Source organism: Pseudogymnoascus destructans (genome assembly GCF_001641265.1).
Source record: "Pseudogymnoascus destructans isolate 20631-21 unplaced genomic scaffold scaffold_25, whole genome shotgun sequence".
Lineage (NCBI taxonomy): Eukaryota > Fungi > Ascomycota > Leotiomycetes > Thelebolales > Thelebolaceae > Pseudogymnoascus > Pseudogymnoascus destructans.
In genome coordinates, this window is record NW_020167544.1 from 86,514 (window position 1) to 102,562 (window position 16,049).

General features: G+C 49.6%; 5 protein-coding genes across 5 annotated transcripts; 1 reads left to right on the forward strand and 4 right to left on the reverse strand.

Moving 5' to 3' along the window:
- Positions 1 to 1,283: 1,283 nt before the first annotated feature.
- On the forward strand, positions 1,284 to 1,562 carry VC83_08114 (uncharacterized protein; the record flags this gene model as incomplete). Its single annotated transcript, XM_024471675.1, has 1 exon — positions 1,284 to 1,562. The coding sequence occupies one exon, from the start codon at positions 1,284 to 1,286 to the stop codon at positions 1,560 to 1,562; it is 279 nt and encodes a 92-aa protein (XP_024320558.1).
- A 148-nt stretch (positions 1,563 to 1,710) lies between these two features.
- On the reverse strand, positions 1,711 to 3,841 carry VC83_08115 (uncharacterized protein). The gene has a single exon (XM_024471676.1). The coding sequence runs from the start codon at positions 3,670 to 3,672 to the stop codon at positions 1,807 to 1,809; it is 1,866 nt and encodes a 621-aa protein (XP_024320557.1). The 5' UTR covers positions 3,673 to 3,841; the 3' UTR covers positions 1,711 to 1,806.
- Positions 3,842 to 3,843: 2 nt separating this feature from the next.
- Positions 3,844 to 5,135, reverse strand: RPS7 (40S ribosomal protein). Its single transcript, XM_024471677.1, has 3 exons — positions 4,788 to 5,135; positions 4,459 to 4,541; positions 3,844 to 4,398 (listed from the first exon to the last, which is right to left on the reverse strand). The coding sequence occupies exons 1-3, from the start codon at positions 4,941 to 4,943 to the stop codon at positions 4,029 to 4,031; spliced, it is 609 nt and encodes a 202-aa protein (XP_024320556.1). The 5' UTR covers positions 4,944 to 5,135; the 3' UTR covers positions 3,844 to 4,028.
- A 4,875-nt stretch (positions 5,136 to 10,010) lies between these two features.
- Positions 10,011 to 11,110, reverse strand: VC83_08117 (uncharacterized protein). Its single transcript, XM_024471678.1, has 2 exons — positions 10,918 to 11,110; positions 10,011 to 10,849 (listed from the first exon to the last, which is right to left on the reverse strand). The coding sequence occupies exon 2, from the start codon at positions 10,670 to 10,672 to the stop codon at positions 10,046 to 10,048; it is 627 nt and encodes a 208-aa protein (XP_024320555.1). The 5' UTR covers positions 10,673 to 10,849; positions 10,918 to 11,110; the 3' UTR covers positions 10,011 to 10,045.
- Positions 11,111 to 11,325: 215 nt separating this feature from the next.
- On the reverse strand, positions 11,326 to 14,276 carry VC83_08118 (uncharacterized protein). The gene is made up of 2 exons (XM_024471679.1): positions 13,617 to 14,276; positions 11,326 to 13,525 (listed from the first exon to the last, which is right to left on the reverse strand). Exons 1-2 carry the CDS (start codon positions 14,015 to 14,017, stop codon positions 12,205 to 12,207), a joined length of 1,722 nt encoding a protein of 573 aa, XP_024320564.1. The 5' UTR covers positions 14,018 to 14,276; the 3' UTR covers positions 11,326 to 12,204.
- Positions 14,277 to 16,049: the final 1,773 nt, after the last annotated feature.

A 16,049-nucleotide genomic window follows, 5' to 3' on the forward strand; every position in this document is an offset into this window, starting at 1 on the left:
AAGGAGCTCTATACTCTAAGCCCTGAAAACCGTACGTCTATTACTATCCTTAAGGCTGTGTTGTGTCTATAGTAGGAAAAGTCATACTACTAGTACTTGTTATTCTAGGCAACATACATATGGATTCTTAGTACTACGCTAACCTTAAAGGCACAGAGCTAGTACTATTCTCTAACTCTGGGTTTTTAAACAGCCAGCTTGTTCTCGGTAGCTAGATCATTTTTCTAAGCATACACAAGCAACGGCGTATCCTCGAGGCGCATATTATAGAGCATGGCGATCAGTGGCGGCAACGAGGCAGCGGTACCTGCTTCCCGAGTCTTTTACTTCCATCTTTGGCCTCGATACACGAATACAAGTTCTGATATTAGCAATTATCTTGGGATATTTGTTGGTCTTCTCGTAGGTAGCTTCTCCGTCTATTTCGAGCGCCTAATAATACTAATATCTGCTAGGCTGGTCGCGATTGTCTATAAAACATATATTTTACTCCCGTGGCATGGCCGGATTCTCTGACCGCATTGGGATTTTGGCATATGCCCTGACACCCCTCAACGTCCTTCTCTCTAGCAGAGAAAGCATCCTCTCCGTCCTCACTGGCATCTCATACCGCATTTCAATTTCCTCCACCGTTGGGTCGGGCGAATAATCTTCTTCCAGTCTTTCCTACACACGCTGGCGTGGACCATTGTGGAAGGTAAACTATACCAACCGCAGCTGTCAGTCTACCAAACTTTTATTGCCGAACCCTATATAATATGGGGCTCTTTATCACCTTCTTCTACGTCTTCAGTCTCCGCCGCGTCATCCAATGGACCGGCTACGAATTCTTCAGAAATCCCACTACGTCGTCGCCTCGCTCTACATCGGCGCATGCTGGGGTCACTGGGACAAGCTTTACTTTTGGATGCTTTTGCCTCTCTCATCTTAGTCCTCGACCTCGGCCTACACATCCTCGGCATCTCCGGTGAGACATCGCGCCTCGCAACACTTTCTCGGGAGATCGAGGCATGTCACCCTCACAGGGCCGTATGGCGCCCGCGTCGCACTAGAGACGCCGAATCTCCTCGCTGTGGCGGGAGGACCGGGATTTCTTTCGCGCTGCCGCTTGTGATTGAGGCGGCGGGGAGTGAGAAGCATAAGAAGGGGTTGGGGCAGCTTGTGTGGGTTGTGCGACGAGCGAGGGACTTGGCGTGTGTTACGGAGGAGATGGGGGTTCTGAGGGCGAGGGTCGGGGATGGAAGGGTTAGGTGAGGGTTTTTGTTACGAGGGAGGGTGGTCCGATGGAGGGAGAGGTTGAGGAGGATGAGGTCGTAGTGGTTGAGGCGAAGGATAGTGACAAATTAGAGACTGTGGTTGATGTGGAGGATGAGAACCCCAAGACGGAGATCTCAGTGGCTGTCTCAGCCCTGGTTGGGGAGAGTCGCGGCTTCTCGGTTACATACTTAGGCGGCACGCACCCCGATCTCGGCGCTGCCGTGCAAGACTACGTAGAGCGTAGCCCGGCGTCTGGGGGATACAAGTTATGGCCAGCGGCCCCGCAGGTATTGGAAGTACGCTGAGGAGCGTGGTAGCGGAGTGTAATGATGGCAGGAAGGTGGGGAGAGGAGAGGAGAAGTCAGATGTGGGGCTATATTGGGATGATAGGTTTTTATAGGGATACGTTAGATTATGGGTACTAGAGTAAGCAGAAAGCACACGCATTGAACAGACACAAGCTAGGCATCCCATCCTGCACGAAATGTTGATCCGCTCAATAATCCATTATGAGCTCGCTTATGTTTCGAGACTTCAAATTCTCCTTCACTACTCGCCCGCCTTCTCAACCTCCACAACAACCCTCACGATACCCTCCATCCAGGCCTCGCCTTCCACCGTTCTACATGCCTCCTCCCACTCATCAACCGTTCCCACTTCCACCAACCCCATCGGCAAAAGCGCCTTTACCGTAGGTAATATATACATCGCCCCCTTCTCCCCCTCACCACCCCCATTAAGCGGCTTAGCAAGAACAGACCTCACATGCTGCATCAAGCTTGAAAACACTGGACACTTCTCCTGTGGCAACGTAGTGGAATGCAATACCCTCCCCGGCGCCCCCCTCTCCACAACCACAACTCTATACACCATCTCCGCCTTCTCTGGCTTTGCTGCCGGTGGCATCGTCGAAGCAGCCACAGCAGCAGGTGACCGCAGCGTCGGATCGAGGGTATAGTGATAATCCCCCAACTTAGGATCAATATCCACCAACACCTTCTCTCTCTGCTCATCCACCCCTTCTCCCGTCTCCCTCGCCTTCTTCCCCCCCGTCGCCTTGCGCGTCTCATTCGCATACAGCCGCTGCCGCTCATTCGTCACCATCCGCCGCATCAACGGCGTCACAAGCGTAATAATCTTGTGCTTCCCCTCCGGCCACCTGAGCCTTCTACTCTCATGAGCCCCCCTCCCCGCATCAGGACCCCAACATCTCTCGCCCCATCCCTCATCCTCGAGAAACGCCTCCACGCACCCGAATAGCTTGAGCTTCACCAAATCTGTATCAGCGCGTGCCTTGTTCCCCACGCAGCCCGCGCGCTCCCCGTGAGCGGGGTCAAGCATGTACATCTTCGCCGCGGCCTGGAGGTAAAGGAACTGCTCTGGCGTGAGCTCGAGGGAGGTGAACAGCTTCGACATCGGCGGGCGTGTGTACTTCTTACTAGCCGGCGTAGGCCTCCTGAACAGCGCAGCGGCGGAATGGACGCCTGCCGCGCGCGCGTCAGATGTCGAGACTTGTGGCCCCGAGCGGTGTGTCTCGCGGCCGTCGTCGGCGTCATTATCGGACTCGGATGCAGAGCCCCAGATGGCGTGCTCGCGGGCGAGCTGATCGGGGTCGATTTCCTTAGTCTTCTTGCGCCGCGTGCCGGGCTTAATGAAGCCGGATGCTGGGGCTGGCTCGGGGAGTTGTGCGGCGTTGGGGCTTTGCTTGCGCTTTTCGCGGTGGGTGCGGGGGATGGGCGGGCGGAAGTGGGTGGCTGAGCCGGGGGGGCCACCCCATCTGCTCGCTATTTGTGCTTTTCTGTTTCTCTTCCGGCTATCCATGCGTATATTGTCATTTTCCTGGCTCTGGCCTGCAGTCTCGGCTGCTTGGAGTAGGCTCGCGAAGTGGTCGTTAGAGAATTGGTGGGATTGCGAGTCGTGGCGTTGGCCATCGTGAGAGCCTGTACGGGCGTTGGCTCTCGTATTCATGGGCGTCGTATCAAAGTTCGCAAGTGCCTCGAGAAGAGTGACTGGGTCGACATCGTCGTGCTCATGAAGCGGTGCTGATGGCTGGGTATAATCTATGTACTCCGTAACCTCTCGACCACTTTCATTAACGCTCGAACCTCCATTCGACCTTCTATCCCTTGTATGTTCCTTGTTATATCCATCGAGTATTTGTGCTGGATCGGGAAACGCAGCCGCAGCACTATTAGCCCCTTCCTGTTCCTTCTCACTCCCATCAAACCCTCTCATTCCCTCGCCGTGGTCGTAGGCGTACATGTGGACATCGCCCTCACCGGCCGTTGAGCTCCTTGCCATATCCTGCAGCATAGCTGCCTGATCCAGGTCGAATTCACCATGGCCGTGGTTTATAAAGTCGTGGGATGGTGAAGCGTAGTTGTCGCCAGGAGTTGGTTGTGCCGGCGTACTCATGTTTGCTCACGCACCTGGCTGGATGTTTGGTGAGGATGCATACGAAGCAAACATGATTTCAAAACTAGCGGTGTTTTGAGTTTGCACCAAAAAATTATATGTAGTCACGTGATATATATTTTCACCTTTCAGGATGATTTAGTGGCAGATTTTACAAGCCAGATACTAGATCGTTTAGGCAGCATTGAAGTTGAAGTGTTCACAGTTTAGTACACACAAATTCATAGAAGGAGACACACGTAACATTGATCAGCAAGCTTTTATTCCTGCAAGCCGACAACGCTGCGGATTCGCTACAACGCCAGCCATGATCATTACATCCCATCCCTCCGCAACCCCTTTTGCTAAGCTACCATTTAAAACTCAGTAGCGGCAACACTCTGGGGGAACTCGAAGTTGACACCACGGCCAGTCAAACGACGGTAGACCTCGGAGTAGGTATCGAGTCTGTAGTCAACACCACCACGCTCCTTCTCGTCGAGGATGACCTTGAGGACTTTGGATCCGTCCTCCTTGGTGCGCAAGCGCTTGCCGACAATCTCGACTGGGAAGACGAGGTCGCCGAGGATGGCGTCGTGCACAGCGGTGAGTGTGCGCGAACGTGGGCGCTTCTGGGTCTGGGAAGTGCGCGAGCGGTTGGAGCGCTTGGGGCGGGGTAGAATGCGGCGCGAGGCGAGGATCACGACGTGGCGGTCGGAGAACTTCTTCTCGAGCTCACGGGTGAGGCTGGTTGGGATGTCAGTTGGATCCTGGGGTACATTGGGAGGTTTTTTGGGCAATGCTTACCGCTGCTGCACACGGTGGAAACCCTGAAGGGATGGGACGGGGACAAAGATGACAATAGCCTTCTTGCCGTGGCCAACCTCAATCTACATCGATCAAAGTCAGCATGCGATCTCCATTTACATGGTCCGCAGCCCGTCCGAATATCCAACTCTGCGCCAACACCACCACCCATCTGTACGTATGTATCTGCTCCGAACCCATTCGGCGGGTCCCTCACATCAACAACTAAACACGACAGTGTGGCTGGCGCCATTGCGAAATCGTTCTCCGGACATCTGTCTCGCTGCGGATCCTACACAATCGTGTCAATGGGCTCGGGCTCATCTCACCTCGCGTGCGGACACGAATTGAAGAGGGCGGAGCGCGACCTTGAGGTCGGCGGTGTTCGACTCGAGGTCGTAGAGAGCAGTCGCGATGCTGGTCTCCAGCTCGGAGGGGCTCTGGCGCGAGGGGCTCGTAGCCGCGATCTTATTGAGGGCGCTCATGGTTGCGGTGGTTGTCGATGGGAGGATTGGGAGCGGCGGTGCGAAATTCAAAAGAGTATATTCTTCTGTGTGGGCTGGTGAGAGGCGCTAGTGTGGCTGCTAAGCGAACCCTAGCGGATTGGTTGGTTTGGGGATTTTGAAGTGTAGTCACATGATGTATTTGTTCCAAGGTCACCTACGAATAAAATTACAACACAACATAACCTGCAAACAGAAGGAGTATATTATCTAAGATTTAGTATCTATAAGTATTACTCTATTTAACGATGTGACGGCTAGGAGGCTGCTGAAAAGGGCAGCTTTCGTCGCTGTTTTACGCACCCCGCTTGCTCCACTTTTCAATACTCCCACACCCCAAAATTAATCGCCGCACACCCCCGGTGCCTCAGGTTCATATCACGACCGGGGAAACAGCTCGTCTCAAATCGTTCACCTGGTTCACCCCATCCAACCTCTGGCCAACCCATCCCACCTGGCCCTCACTATCTAGGTGCCCACGAAAGCCAAAACTGGCCATCTACTCGTTGAATTGCTAACTCAAAGGTATTTAAAGGCAGCATGTCCCTTGTTCGCTCTCTTTCGTCTGTTCTTCGCCGTCTCTTCTTTTTAGCGTCTCATTCACTCGATTCTTCACCTCTCCTACTAGCTTTCGCTCGTTGTCTCTTTTCAGTTGTTAATACTCCTTGTCTGCATTTCTGTTCAATCACTTTGTACCTCCTCGACTGCTCTCGCGATTCTCTTCTTACTAATCCAATCAACCCTCCACACTCTGTATCGACACGCCAATGACTTCCTACTCCGACGCTCGAGCGTTTTCGACCTCGATTCCCTTTTAAACGGTATCAATGATGACACCTATGACGAGTCGTGGCTATTTGACGACGAAGTAAAACACCCTCCGGAACACTATCTCGCCGAAGCAGAAAACTCGATGTGCAGCCGCTTCGGCAACGACGATACAGCCCCAAGACCCAAGTCTTGCTTGATCGAGTGAAGTTGCAGTGGGATCAGTAAGTCAACATTCAAATGACTATTGTTGCTTACGCTAACTTGCCACTCTCTGAAGGTACTGCTCCTACATTAAGAAAGACCCAGTACAATGCTTTCGCGATGTCACGATAAGATTTCTCAAAGGCTTCTTGAGCTGGGTTTGCGACCAACGACGAGGGAAAGGCGGGCGGAGGCGGCCAGGTATCAAACATACAACGTCGTTGGAGACATTCTGGAAGTGGTACAACCTTGTGTACAAGCTCGAGGTTGGCGAGAAGATTGACGAAATGATTATACGACAAGGGCAAGATGTGAGTTTTTCTAGTTACTGCGTTAGGGCTTCTGTTTGTCTTCAGTCTAATATAATTATAGCTGATCAAGTTTGTGGCCGATCAAAAGGGTCTTGATAACTCAAAGCGGGAGAGTGCAACTATGTATGCTGAAGATCTAGCCAAATTCACCCGCGTGCTTCTTACGATAATGCAAATGACTTTCGCCATCGGTTGGCTTCGAATGCAGCAGATCCTCTTCTCTCAACTCGCAGGCATCACTGGCAATCGACCGGAGGCTTTATTAGAACTCCGTCTTCGGGCTACCTCTAGTGATGACTTGTCTAGAGGCTATTTTTTCTGAATCAATGATAGACTCAGCTGTAGATACCTCATTCACTTGAGCTTTGAGCTTCTGGGGGCAGTCTCAAGCTCGATGTCCATTTTGTTGGCATATGAAGCATTTAAGTTTCATGAGCATTTCTTTTGCTGGATCTTGATGCAGTGGTCGATACAGCTTTTGTGTCTTGTTTTGCATGTTCGAATCCATTGTAGGTTGAGGGACTGAAGTTCGAAGTGCCTGGCCCTGATTTTGAGTTTGGCCCATGTTGTTCGAAAATGACTTTGGCTTCCTTTTGTCTTCTTGTTCCTTGATCCGCTGGATGTTCTGGTCGATGAGCATGCATTTCTTTGCAAACTCGTGAAGTGTAGTAGCTCCAACTTCAGCCACTAAGGCTTTCTGCATCTGTTGGTTAACTTTGAAGCGCAAGTCATCTAGCAAAGTATCTTCAGAGTAATCAAACTCTGTCGTGAGCCTTTGGAACTCGGCCCAGAACACTGCGAAGGTGTTGTTTCTCTGATACAGCTTCTGATACTCAGTTTGAGCTGTGTGCCTTCGATCGGGATCACTGAAGACTTTTTCCAAAAGTTCGAGAATTTCTTCTGCTGTCTGCAGTTTGTTTGTAGAGTTTGATCGAAGCCTTGGATTGACATGTCGAACTACCAGTCCTCCCAGTCGACTCTGAATGTAGCTCATTTGTAAAGTCTGTGTTGGAAAATGATCAATGTTGGCTTCGAGCTTGAGGAGAATTTTCACAACCCAGTCTTCAAATGCTGGCTCTATCCCATCTGTGAGGATTGGAGGGTCTGGAATCCGAGCTGACAGTCGACTGTGAGAGTGGTGTCCTGGTTCATTCTTCAGGGCTTGTTGGGTTTGCTTTTCAAGATATTTCTGAATTGTTTGTTGCTCTGTGATTTGTTGCTCGTTGCTCTGGATCAGTTCCTGTAACTGGAGAATGGCATCATCCTTTTCAGCCAGTATCGAATTTGAGTCCTCTGCTAGGGCCAAATAGTCCCGAAGAATGTTCTTGTGCAAAGTCCATGCCATTTTCTGGTTTGCAGAGCTTGGAATTGATGCTCCTTCTGCCAGGGATTCCTGGTCTTGTTCTGGATCATTTCGAGCTGCCATTGCAGCTTTTTCTTCAGCAGTATAAGCCATAGCGAGTTGCTATTTCAATTTCGGTTTATATCGTCAAGTCAGACACATATTGCCAAAGGCCCTATTGTGCAGTTGTTGGCCGTAGGAGCCACTCGAGAGGAGTGCACTTCCCTCACAGTTATATCCTTATCGAGGGAGCGTTGTAAAAGGTCTGACTTGCGAAGGTGGTGTGTGTGTGTCGAGCTGACTGTCGAAAGCCAACTTTGAGGGGTTGCCTGAGATCGTCCTGGAATCGACTTCAGGATAAGGTTTCTGGTTCTGGGGTTTTCAAAGAGTGGATTTCGATTTCGATTTCAGAAGAGGGTTCAGCTCAAAGAGCAGGAAAAGAGGTATAAGAGAGATTGAGTTTTATGTCACGGTTCACCAAGGCATAGGGCGCCAGTTGGGTATTATGAATTAAACTCAATCTAGAGAAGAAAGGAAAGAGAAGAGGAGCACTCGAGCAGTGGCTCGATCTATATACAGCTATGTTGTTGTGGAGTGAATTCTCTTTAGCGAGACCAGTTCTGAGAATTCACTCCACAACTGAAAACTTCGCTCCAACCCCGGAAAGCTCCCCACACCCCTGAACCCCCACTCGAGCTGCAAGGCGCACTTGATATCGTAACACAAGGTTCTGCTTGAGGCAGAACAACCTCTCCCTCCTGATTCTATATTTCGAGACGATTGATTCGAATAGACCTGCAAGAGGCTTCGTAATGAAAATGAGGCAAAGGCCATACGGGATATGTCGCTGCTGCTTGTTCCTTCTGTGGAAGTCTTGACGCAGCCTCATTCAGGTTTCAATAACCCCGCATATTTCATTTAGGCACCTGTACTATGTAGTGGGTGTAAGCATGCAAGTCAGCATGTGACGCATACTCCATCTCGAACTTTGAAAGATTAAAGGAACAGAATACCTCAGAAACTTGCCATTCTAAAGAAACAGGTCTTATGACAATATAATCATTCTACCAACCTGCAGTATCCAAAGAGGAATAATCCGAAGTATGTTGACTCAATCCAGATATTACATGAGACTGATTTTATATCTACAGCCTCTTCGCCGTCGTACGTGATTTATTTCGAACCTTGGCCTTAAAATTCTGAACAGGATATGTATGAGTTACAGTTACGTACTATCTAATGCAAAGACAAATATTAACAAGCTTCACCAGTGTCCCTACTCAATATGCCTTATCCTGTATGCACTCAAGAACAGGTCTGATATTCCTGCAGACATTCCAAGGATGGCGAATTTGTCAAATGTGCAACACATGTGGGAAATGACAATGAGAGGTGTGGTGTCATACTGACATTCGTTGCACTCAGTTTGCTATCAAACTCAAGAGCAAACTTAGAAATCTCCTCCTCAAACCTACAAGTCAACATACATATCTTGGCTTATCACACCAACAACAGAAGCAATACTACTCAACGATTGCTGCAAACTCTTCTACTACATCTGTTTATGCTACATACATCACGGCATATCATTTGGACACTCATTGAACAAGTTATTAAGAAAATCTCCTCCTTAAGGGGGTGGGCCAATACTACCACATGGCATATCTCTACCAACTAGAGGCCTAGGAACATGAACGATAGCTCTAGAAGCTTTTACAACCCTCTATGATTCATTACACGTCATCGCTCCTTAGTTACCCACAAGATTGGTTAAGTTATGACATAATTTATCTATAGGTACTCTGACCTTGGACCTCCTTTTCACTTCCTATAGGCTAGGAACCCAAGAGATGGTTCTATGGGATTCTCTTACGTTCACTACATGATTAGCAAGCTAGTTGTGGGTCGCACTTGATTTCTAATACATTTACCAAGCCTGGTTAGTCATGGAAAGTCATGGAAAATGAGAGAACTACACTCCTTTGGCATAAATAGGATTGCCCTTTCCTTAAGAAAGGGCAAGCAGACAATACAGTAAATAGACTATCACATACTTCCACGTCTTTTACAAGCTTCCAAGCATTCATCTTGTTACTCCTTGTTTCTGAAAAGTCAGTGAGGTGTTAACCTCTGACTTACCCCTGAGTTCCCAGACTCAACATTTGTTGCAACTTGTCTGAACCACTTCACTACATCACACACCTGATTGCTGCGTTGTGGAATAGTCTAAGCTACAACCCTTTGGCTCTGTTTCCTAAGACAGTGTGTTGTCTTAGTAAAATCATCCCTTCCTTGGGTGGCTAGATTCTCACATCTGGTGCACCCACCATTACATGTGGCAGCAGCACACTGCAGTACAAGGATGTTAAGGTCTCTACTCATAGATGTAGGTGCTGCTTAAAGAGCGCATAGAGAAGTGGTATCATAGGAGAGAGGAAAAAGATGTTGAATTACTACATCTATGGCAATCCTGCCTCTGAGCTGTCCAATAACTTCTCAGTGAGTTTCCGCAGTTCGTCACTTGCCTCTTCGTGATGTCCCTCTTTCTGAAGAGTTGATGCTTCAAAATCAATGAGTTTTGCCTCATGCCCTGTGATGATGATATTGTATCTGTTCAGATCTCCATGAATAATGCCTATACTATGCAGTTGCTGGACAGTATATTTGCAGGCTCTCAAATCTCTAATGTTGGGATGTCGTCCATGCAGTTCTTCAATCAAAAAGCCTATGACCCGGTTTTCTTCTTCTTCGTAGACAAACCCTATGAATTCAGGTACAAGGCTAAATTGGTGGTTCATCAGAACACCATATGCTCGAATCTCCTTCTCGAGAGCTTCAAGCTCGTGCTTGAACCTAGCCATCTTAAGAACGCATACCCTGCCGCACACAACTACACGAGAGATTCTGTCGCTGATCCGTTCGCGATGTTCGAGTTTCAACAGGTTAAACCGATGGTCGGCGCAGGTAAGGATGGTGCGATGGTCTAGTGCATGTGGTGAGAATTTGTTGAAAGTGCATTCAACACCATTAGGTGATTTTGTGACTGTAAGCGTCTTCCATTCCTTGTTCCATTCTGGAGACGGCATAGGTTGGACAGTATTCTAGGGCCATCTGTTCGGTGGTCTAGAGGGATGATATCAGCGTGTAGTACTGAAACGTAAACGACCCGTTTGCCTCTCCGGATTCGATAGAGGTAGTCGTTATCTTCGAGATCTAGGGACAAAACTTCTTCAGTCTCTCTCATAGTTCTAAGGAATAAGCAACTACACTCCCGATTAGTTTGTACAATAGAGTTAAATACCAAAAGAGGGCATTTTAGTAGGTTTCCCACCTGTATTATCCTATCGCTGGCGATGCCGATTGAAACGAACGTTCCGGCCGCGTGAAGTTGAATGATGACGAGTGGAGTGTATTGGATATATATGCAGTGGATAACGCGACTGGGGAGCTAAGTGATAGGCCTTGCATCGATGGGATGTCGGTTTCATCTCATGCTCATTTCATTCAGCTTCCAGTGTCATGTGTCGTACAGTATGTTGGAGGAAGTACTTATACCACGTGACACATACATGCTGTTTCAATCTGCGGGAAATTGCATTGCCGCAGCTAAATGAATTGTCCAAAAAAGGTGGTGTGGCGCGTTTGTGGCTGAGAATCGCCTTAACGCTGCTTGTAGAGCCTCAGGAGGATGGGAGCACGTGGTAAAATTCGCTTGGCCGTCCGATAAAAGGTGCCGAGAGGGAGATTTGTTAAAGTTGGCCAAAGAAAGAGGAGTCAAAGGCATTGCCGAATGGGTTCATCACGAGCAAATAAGTATTGATGGGCATCCGGACACTATTTCATATCTACGAAGAGGCATGAAATTTGGCGTACCATGGAAGTTATCGAGCAAAGCCTCCTGGGTTGATAGTGGTGCAGGGTCTAGCCGAGCTCTCTCGAGAACACGAAGTCTCCGGGGAAGATCTAGAAGCAGCAAGGGTCACCTGATGGGTTTAGGAATCAGTACGAGCAGCACCACGATTTCGTCATCTGGGCAGAAACTGAAAAGAGACGAAGGACTTGTTGATGGCATTGGCGAAATCAGGAGATCCAAATCGGGGGACAGTTGAACCGGTGTGGAAATCGCCACGGACGCCGAAAAAGACGAGCCAGATGCAACCGGCCTTCACAGCATTCAAGAACCAGAGCCCGACAGTCTGGCTGTAGGGCACAAGGTGCATAGATAAAAGGGGTTGGAGGCCTCGGAAGAAGGCCTCCAGTCAATAGTCGCTGTACGACGTAGACCTATTGTCCTTATGAATACGATACCCCTTTCCTGCCTCTTGACCTGGTTCCCTGGACTCCTGTGAGACCTTGGGCTTACGCGTTACAGACAGCTACGGATCAGATCCGGATACGATCCGCCGAACAGTAGAGGGTAGAGAGGAAAATAGTATAGAAACACTTCATTTTGATCAAAAATAGAGGAAAATAAAATTTTGTTAAGGTCGTGATCCAAAGTCGAGTAGAATAACGAAGAATAGGCTGATGAATAGAATAGCAGAGAAGGGGAAATAGTCAGACTTATATAGTAAATAAATTAACAAAGGACTTAATTCCATTATATCACTACCCAAACTCAATCTAACGCAACCCCCCTCCTCTTCCTCGCCCTCGTCAGCTCTCCATGAGCCGCCGTCACCACCCCCACAACTAATAAAACTCCATTAAATGCTGCCATCATATAAAACGGCGCCCCTGCCGCCACCTCATCAAACAGGTACCCCCCCAGCTTCGTTAGCAGTAGGATCGCTGCTGCACCAGAAAGCGAATAGACCCCCGCAATCGAGCCTTTCAAATGGCTCATTCCCTTTTCTTCCTCCCCATCTGCCGCCTCCACATCATCTCCTCCTCCCTCTCTACTCCGGGCACGATACTCATCCCCTAGTTGCGAAGATAGTGTGTACCCCCCATCCTCACCCTGTACACCTCTCCCCAGCAGCCCTAGACTACACACAATCGCGCCGATTTGGCTAATCCCAATGAGCGCCACGATCAAAAACACCCACGCGCTCCCACCCCGTCCTTCCACATTCCCAATCTCTGGACTCTCGAGCCGCGCAAACGCTACGAAGCCCACCACCCCCGCCGCCGCTGCGCCAACAAGCGGGGCATTGAACCGTCTATACCTATCTGACAGTATCCCAAACAGCGGCGCGCACAGCAAGGCGACGAGCTGCGAGGCGCCGGTTAGTTGCGCGGCGAGCACGTACGCGGCACGACACTCGTCCTTTAGTTCTGGCGTTGTATCGTTAGGCGCGCCGCGACAGAAGCCGTGACGCATGAAAAACGCGTTTATAGATAACGGGATGAAGAGGGATATCGCGACCGAGGACGCCCTTGCGACAAATCCACCCAGGTACGCGAGACGGAGCGGGGGAGAGGTGAACGCCAATCCAGCAGCGGAGAGTAGGAGGCGGTGATAAGGCTGCGGTGGTGCAACGGGCGAGGCATCAGTCGTGTTAGTGGATGCGCGACCAAACAAGCTATGCCACCCCTTCCCATCATCGCCGCGGATTCCGCGCAGGCCAATGAAACAGGCGCCCGCGACGAGAACGGCAACAGTAGCCACGGTGTAAAAGGCGTAGGCAACGGCTGCAGATTGGGTGATTCCTTTGAAGGAGGCGAATTGGGCGGGGAGGGGGAGAAAGAGGGTTAGTGCGAGGAGAGCGCCGAGCCCAGTGAAAAGGCCTACGAGACCTGCCATCCGCGGGGGTGTGGAGGCGCGGGAGGCTCTGGATAGAGGGGTAATGGGGGTGGGAGGGGGTGAGAGGAGGGGTGTGGCGGTGGTGGTATCGTTTGTATCCGTAGTGGTGATAGTTGGAGGAGCTTCTCTCCTCTCTCCCCTCGGCCTCTCCACGCCGGTAACAGCCGGCAAGATCGCCGTTACCATTGTCGCCCTATATATCGTCAGCATTAGAGCCACTCGCCAACCACTCCTGACCCCTATAAACAAAACCACAAGACGAAAGAAATGAAAGCAAAACTCACGTCGCCGCCCCCCCAAGACTAAACAACACCCTCGCCGCCACCAACCCTGGCACCACACTCCCCACACTAACAACCGCCACCAACCCCCCCGCCACCCCCCCAAACCCAACCACACAAACCCACCTCACGCCCACGCGATCCGAAAGCGCCCCCGCCAGCGGACACGCCACGATCGCGACCAGCTCATCCACGAATCCGAGCGTGCCGACGAGATTCCCGACGCCCTCGACAACGCCGAGGCGCGCGGTGATGACGAAGGAGAGCGCAGCGTTGAGGAAGACCAGGAAGGCGATGGAGGAGAGGGAGACGAAGAGGAGGTAGGTTATCGCTTGGAGGGGGGTGGTGGTGGGGGAGAATGGGAGGTGGCGGGCGAGGAGGGTGCCGAGGGATCGGCGGGCCATTGTTGTGGTGGTATGGGGGAATTGGGATGGGAGATGCGTTATGGGGAGTGCGCGTGTATGGCCATGCCGTTGGGGATGTTGTTGTGGTTGTCTATGGACGTTTGGAGGTTTTGGAGGAGAGTTGTAGTTGAACTCTGGAGGGGTTTGGGGAAGGCATGGGTATGACGGACGGATCAACCAAGGTTGTGGTATGGATCGGCGGTGGCGCTTTTAACGACAGCTCCACCAATTTGATATCGCCTTAATGAATATATCGCGCAACTGAATGCTTATATAATCCAACTATCTAGACTGCTTTGAACTCTGCCATTAACATCTAATGCCTCTAAATCTACGTCGTATCGTTCAATAGCTCTTAATTGTGCTGTTAAGATATCATCTCGACTTTCTGTAAACTCAATTAGAATTTGAACAGCCAGCCGAGCAGCCTGTATTAAAGGTATAGGCTGCTCTAGGGTTGCTTTTTCTATTTCGTTATTTTGAGCGTCATTACATTAACTTAGATGAATTGATATAATATCTTGTAATACCTCCTCCTCTGTTAGTGTCTTAGCGTTACAAGCAGCATCTGTTGGGGAAAAGAGGACGGGCACCGTGGGATACGGTGGCATTTTGGCCCTAAAATGGCGGCTTTTCACAGTGTTACCGTCGGGCTCCCCAATTGGTGCTTGGCGTGAGCCGGTTGCCTCAGAACCCCGACGCACTGGGTTTTGGGCCCAAACCCTCCTGCTACTTAGGACGTTTTGAGTAGGCCCTCCGAATAACATAAATAATACGTAGGCTCCGTAGATAGTGTAGTAATTCAATTGATCTATATACTCTATTTACTGTATTCTACTGTGAAGCTTCTGCTCCGTTGCCCGAAGAGACTGATTACGGTTGTCGGAGATTACCACACGAATTTGTGTGTAGTTCCCCGTATTCCGGAATTACCTCCAACAGCATCACGTACAGATTATGATCACGTGCGTAGCGGTGCTAAGGCGGAGGTGTTAAGGAATCGGAACGGGAGCTGAGGGATTCCGGGTTTTTGGCCTAGAAGTTTTAATCCCTACCGAGGAGGCCAGCGTTCCATGGTCCTTAGCAGGGCAGGTGAAAACTCTGTACCTAGAACAGTGGGCATATGGAGGATTACGGTAATTACTATAGGGCCCTAAAATGCCCATAAATAGTAAGTCGGCCATTAGAATAGTTAGAATCAATTGACCCGAGTACTATATTACTATATATGCTGTTACGTGGTAAGACCGGCTTCCACGTTGTTAGAGATCTTGTAATGGTGGGTGCACCAGATGTGAGAATCTAGCCACCCAAGGAAGGGATGAATTTACTAAGACAATACACTGTCTTAGGAAAAAGAGCCAAAGGGTCGTAGCTTAGACTATTCCACAACGCAGCAATCAGGTGTGTGATGTAGTGAAGTGGTTCAGACAAGTTGCAACAAATGTTGAGTCTGGGAACTCAGGGATAAGTCAGAGGTTAGCACCTCACTGACTTTTCAGAAACAAGGAGTAACAAGATCAATGCTTGGAAGCTTAGAAAAGACGTGGAAGTATGTGATAGTCGATTTACTGTATTATCTGCTTGCCCTTTCTTAAGGAAAGGGCAATCCTATTTATGCTAAAGGAGTGTAGTTCTCTCATTTTCCAAGACTTTCCATGACTAACTAGGCTTGGTAACTGTAGTCAACGTAAGAGAATCCCATAGAACCATCTCCTAGGTTCCTAGCCTATAGGAAGTGAAAGGAGGTCCAAGGTCAGAGTACCCCTATAGACAAATTATGTCATAACTTAACCAATCTTGTGGGTAACTAAGGAGCGATGATGTGTAATGAATCATAGACAGTTGTAGAAGCTTTTGGAAGCTATCGTTCATGTTCCTAGGCCTCTAGTTGATAGAGATATGTCATGTGTAGTATTAGCCCAGTAACTAAGGAGTGATGTCATGTAATGAATCATAGAGGGTTGTAGAGATATGCTATGTGGTCATACCGGCCCAGTAACTAAGGAGCAATGACGTGTAATAAATCATA

Excerpts from the sequence above, each read along its gene's own strand:
- VC83_08115 (XM_024471676.1), bottom strand. The coding sequence starts at position 3,672 with ATGAGTACGCCGGCACAACCAACTCCTGGCGACAACTACGCTTCACCA.
- VC83_08117 (XM_024471678.1), bottom strand. The coding sequence starts at position 10,672 with ATGCCGTCTCCAGAATGGAACAAGGAATGGAAGACGCTTACAGTCACA.
- RPS7 (XM_024471677.1), bottom strand. The coding sequence starts at position 4,943 with ATGAGCGCCCTCAATAAGATCGCGGCTACGAGCCCCTCGCGCCAGAGC. Across the intron at positions 4,542-4,787 it reads AATTCGTGTCCGCACGCGAG|ATTGAGGTTGGCCACGGCAA; the intron begins GTGAGATGAGCC and ends TGATCGATGTAG. Across the intron at positions 4,399-4,458 it reads TTCCACCGTGTGCAGCAGCG|CCTCACCCGTGAGCTCGAGA; the intron begins GTAAGCATTGCC and ends CATCCCAACCAG.
- VC83_08118 (XM_024471679.1), bottom strand. The coding sequence starts at position 14,017 with ATGGCCCGCCGATCCCTCGGCACCCTCCTCGCCCGCCACCTCCCATTC. Across the intron at positions 13,526-13,616 it reads AGTCTTGGGGGGGCGGCGAC|GGCGACAATGGTAACGGCGA; the intron begins GTGAGTTTTGCT and ends GACGATATATAG.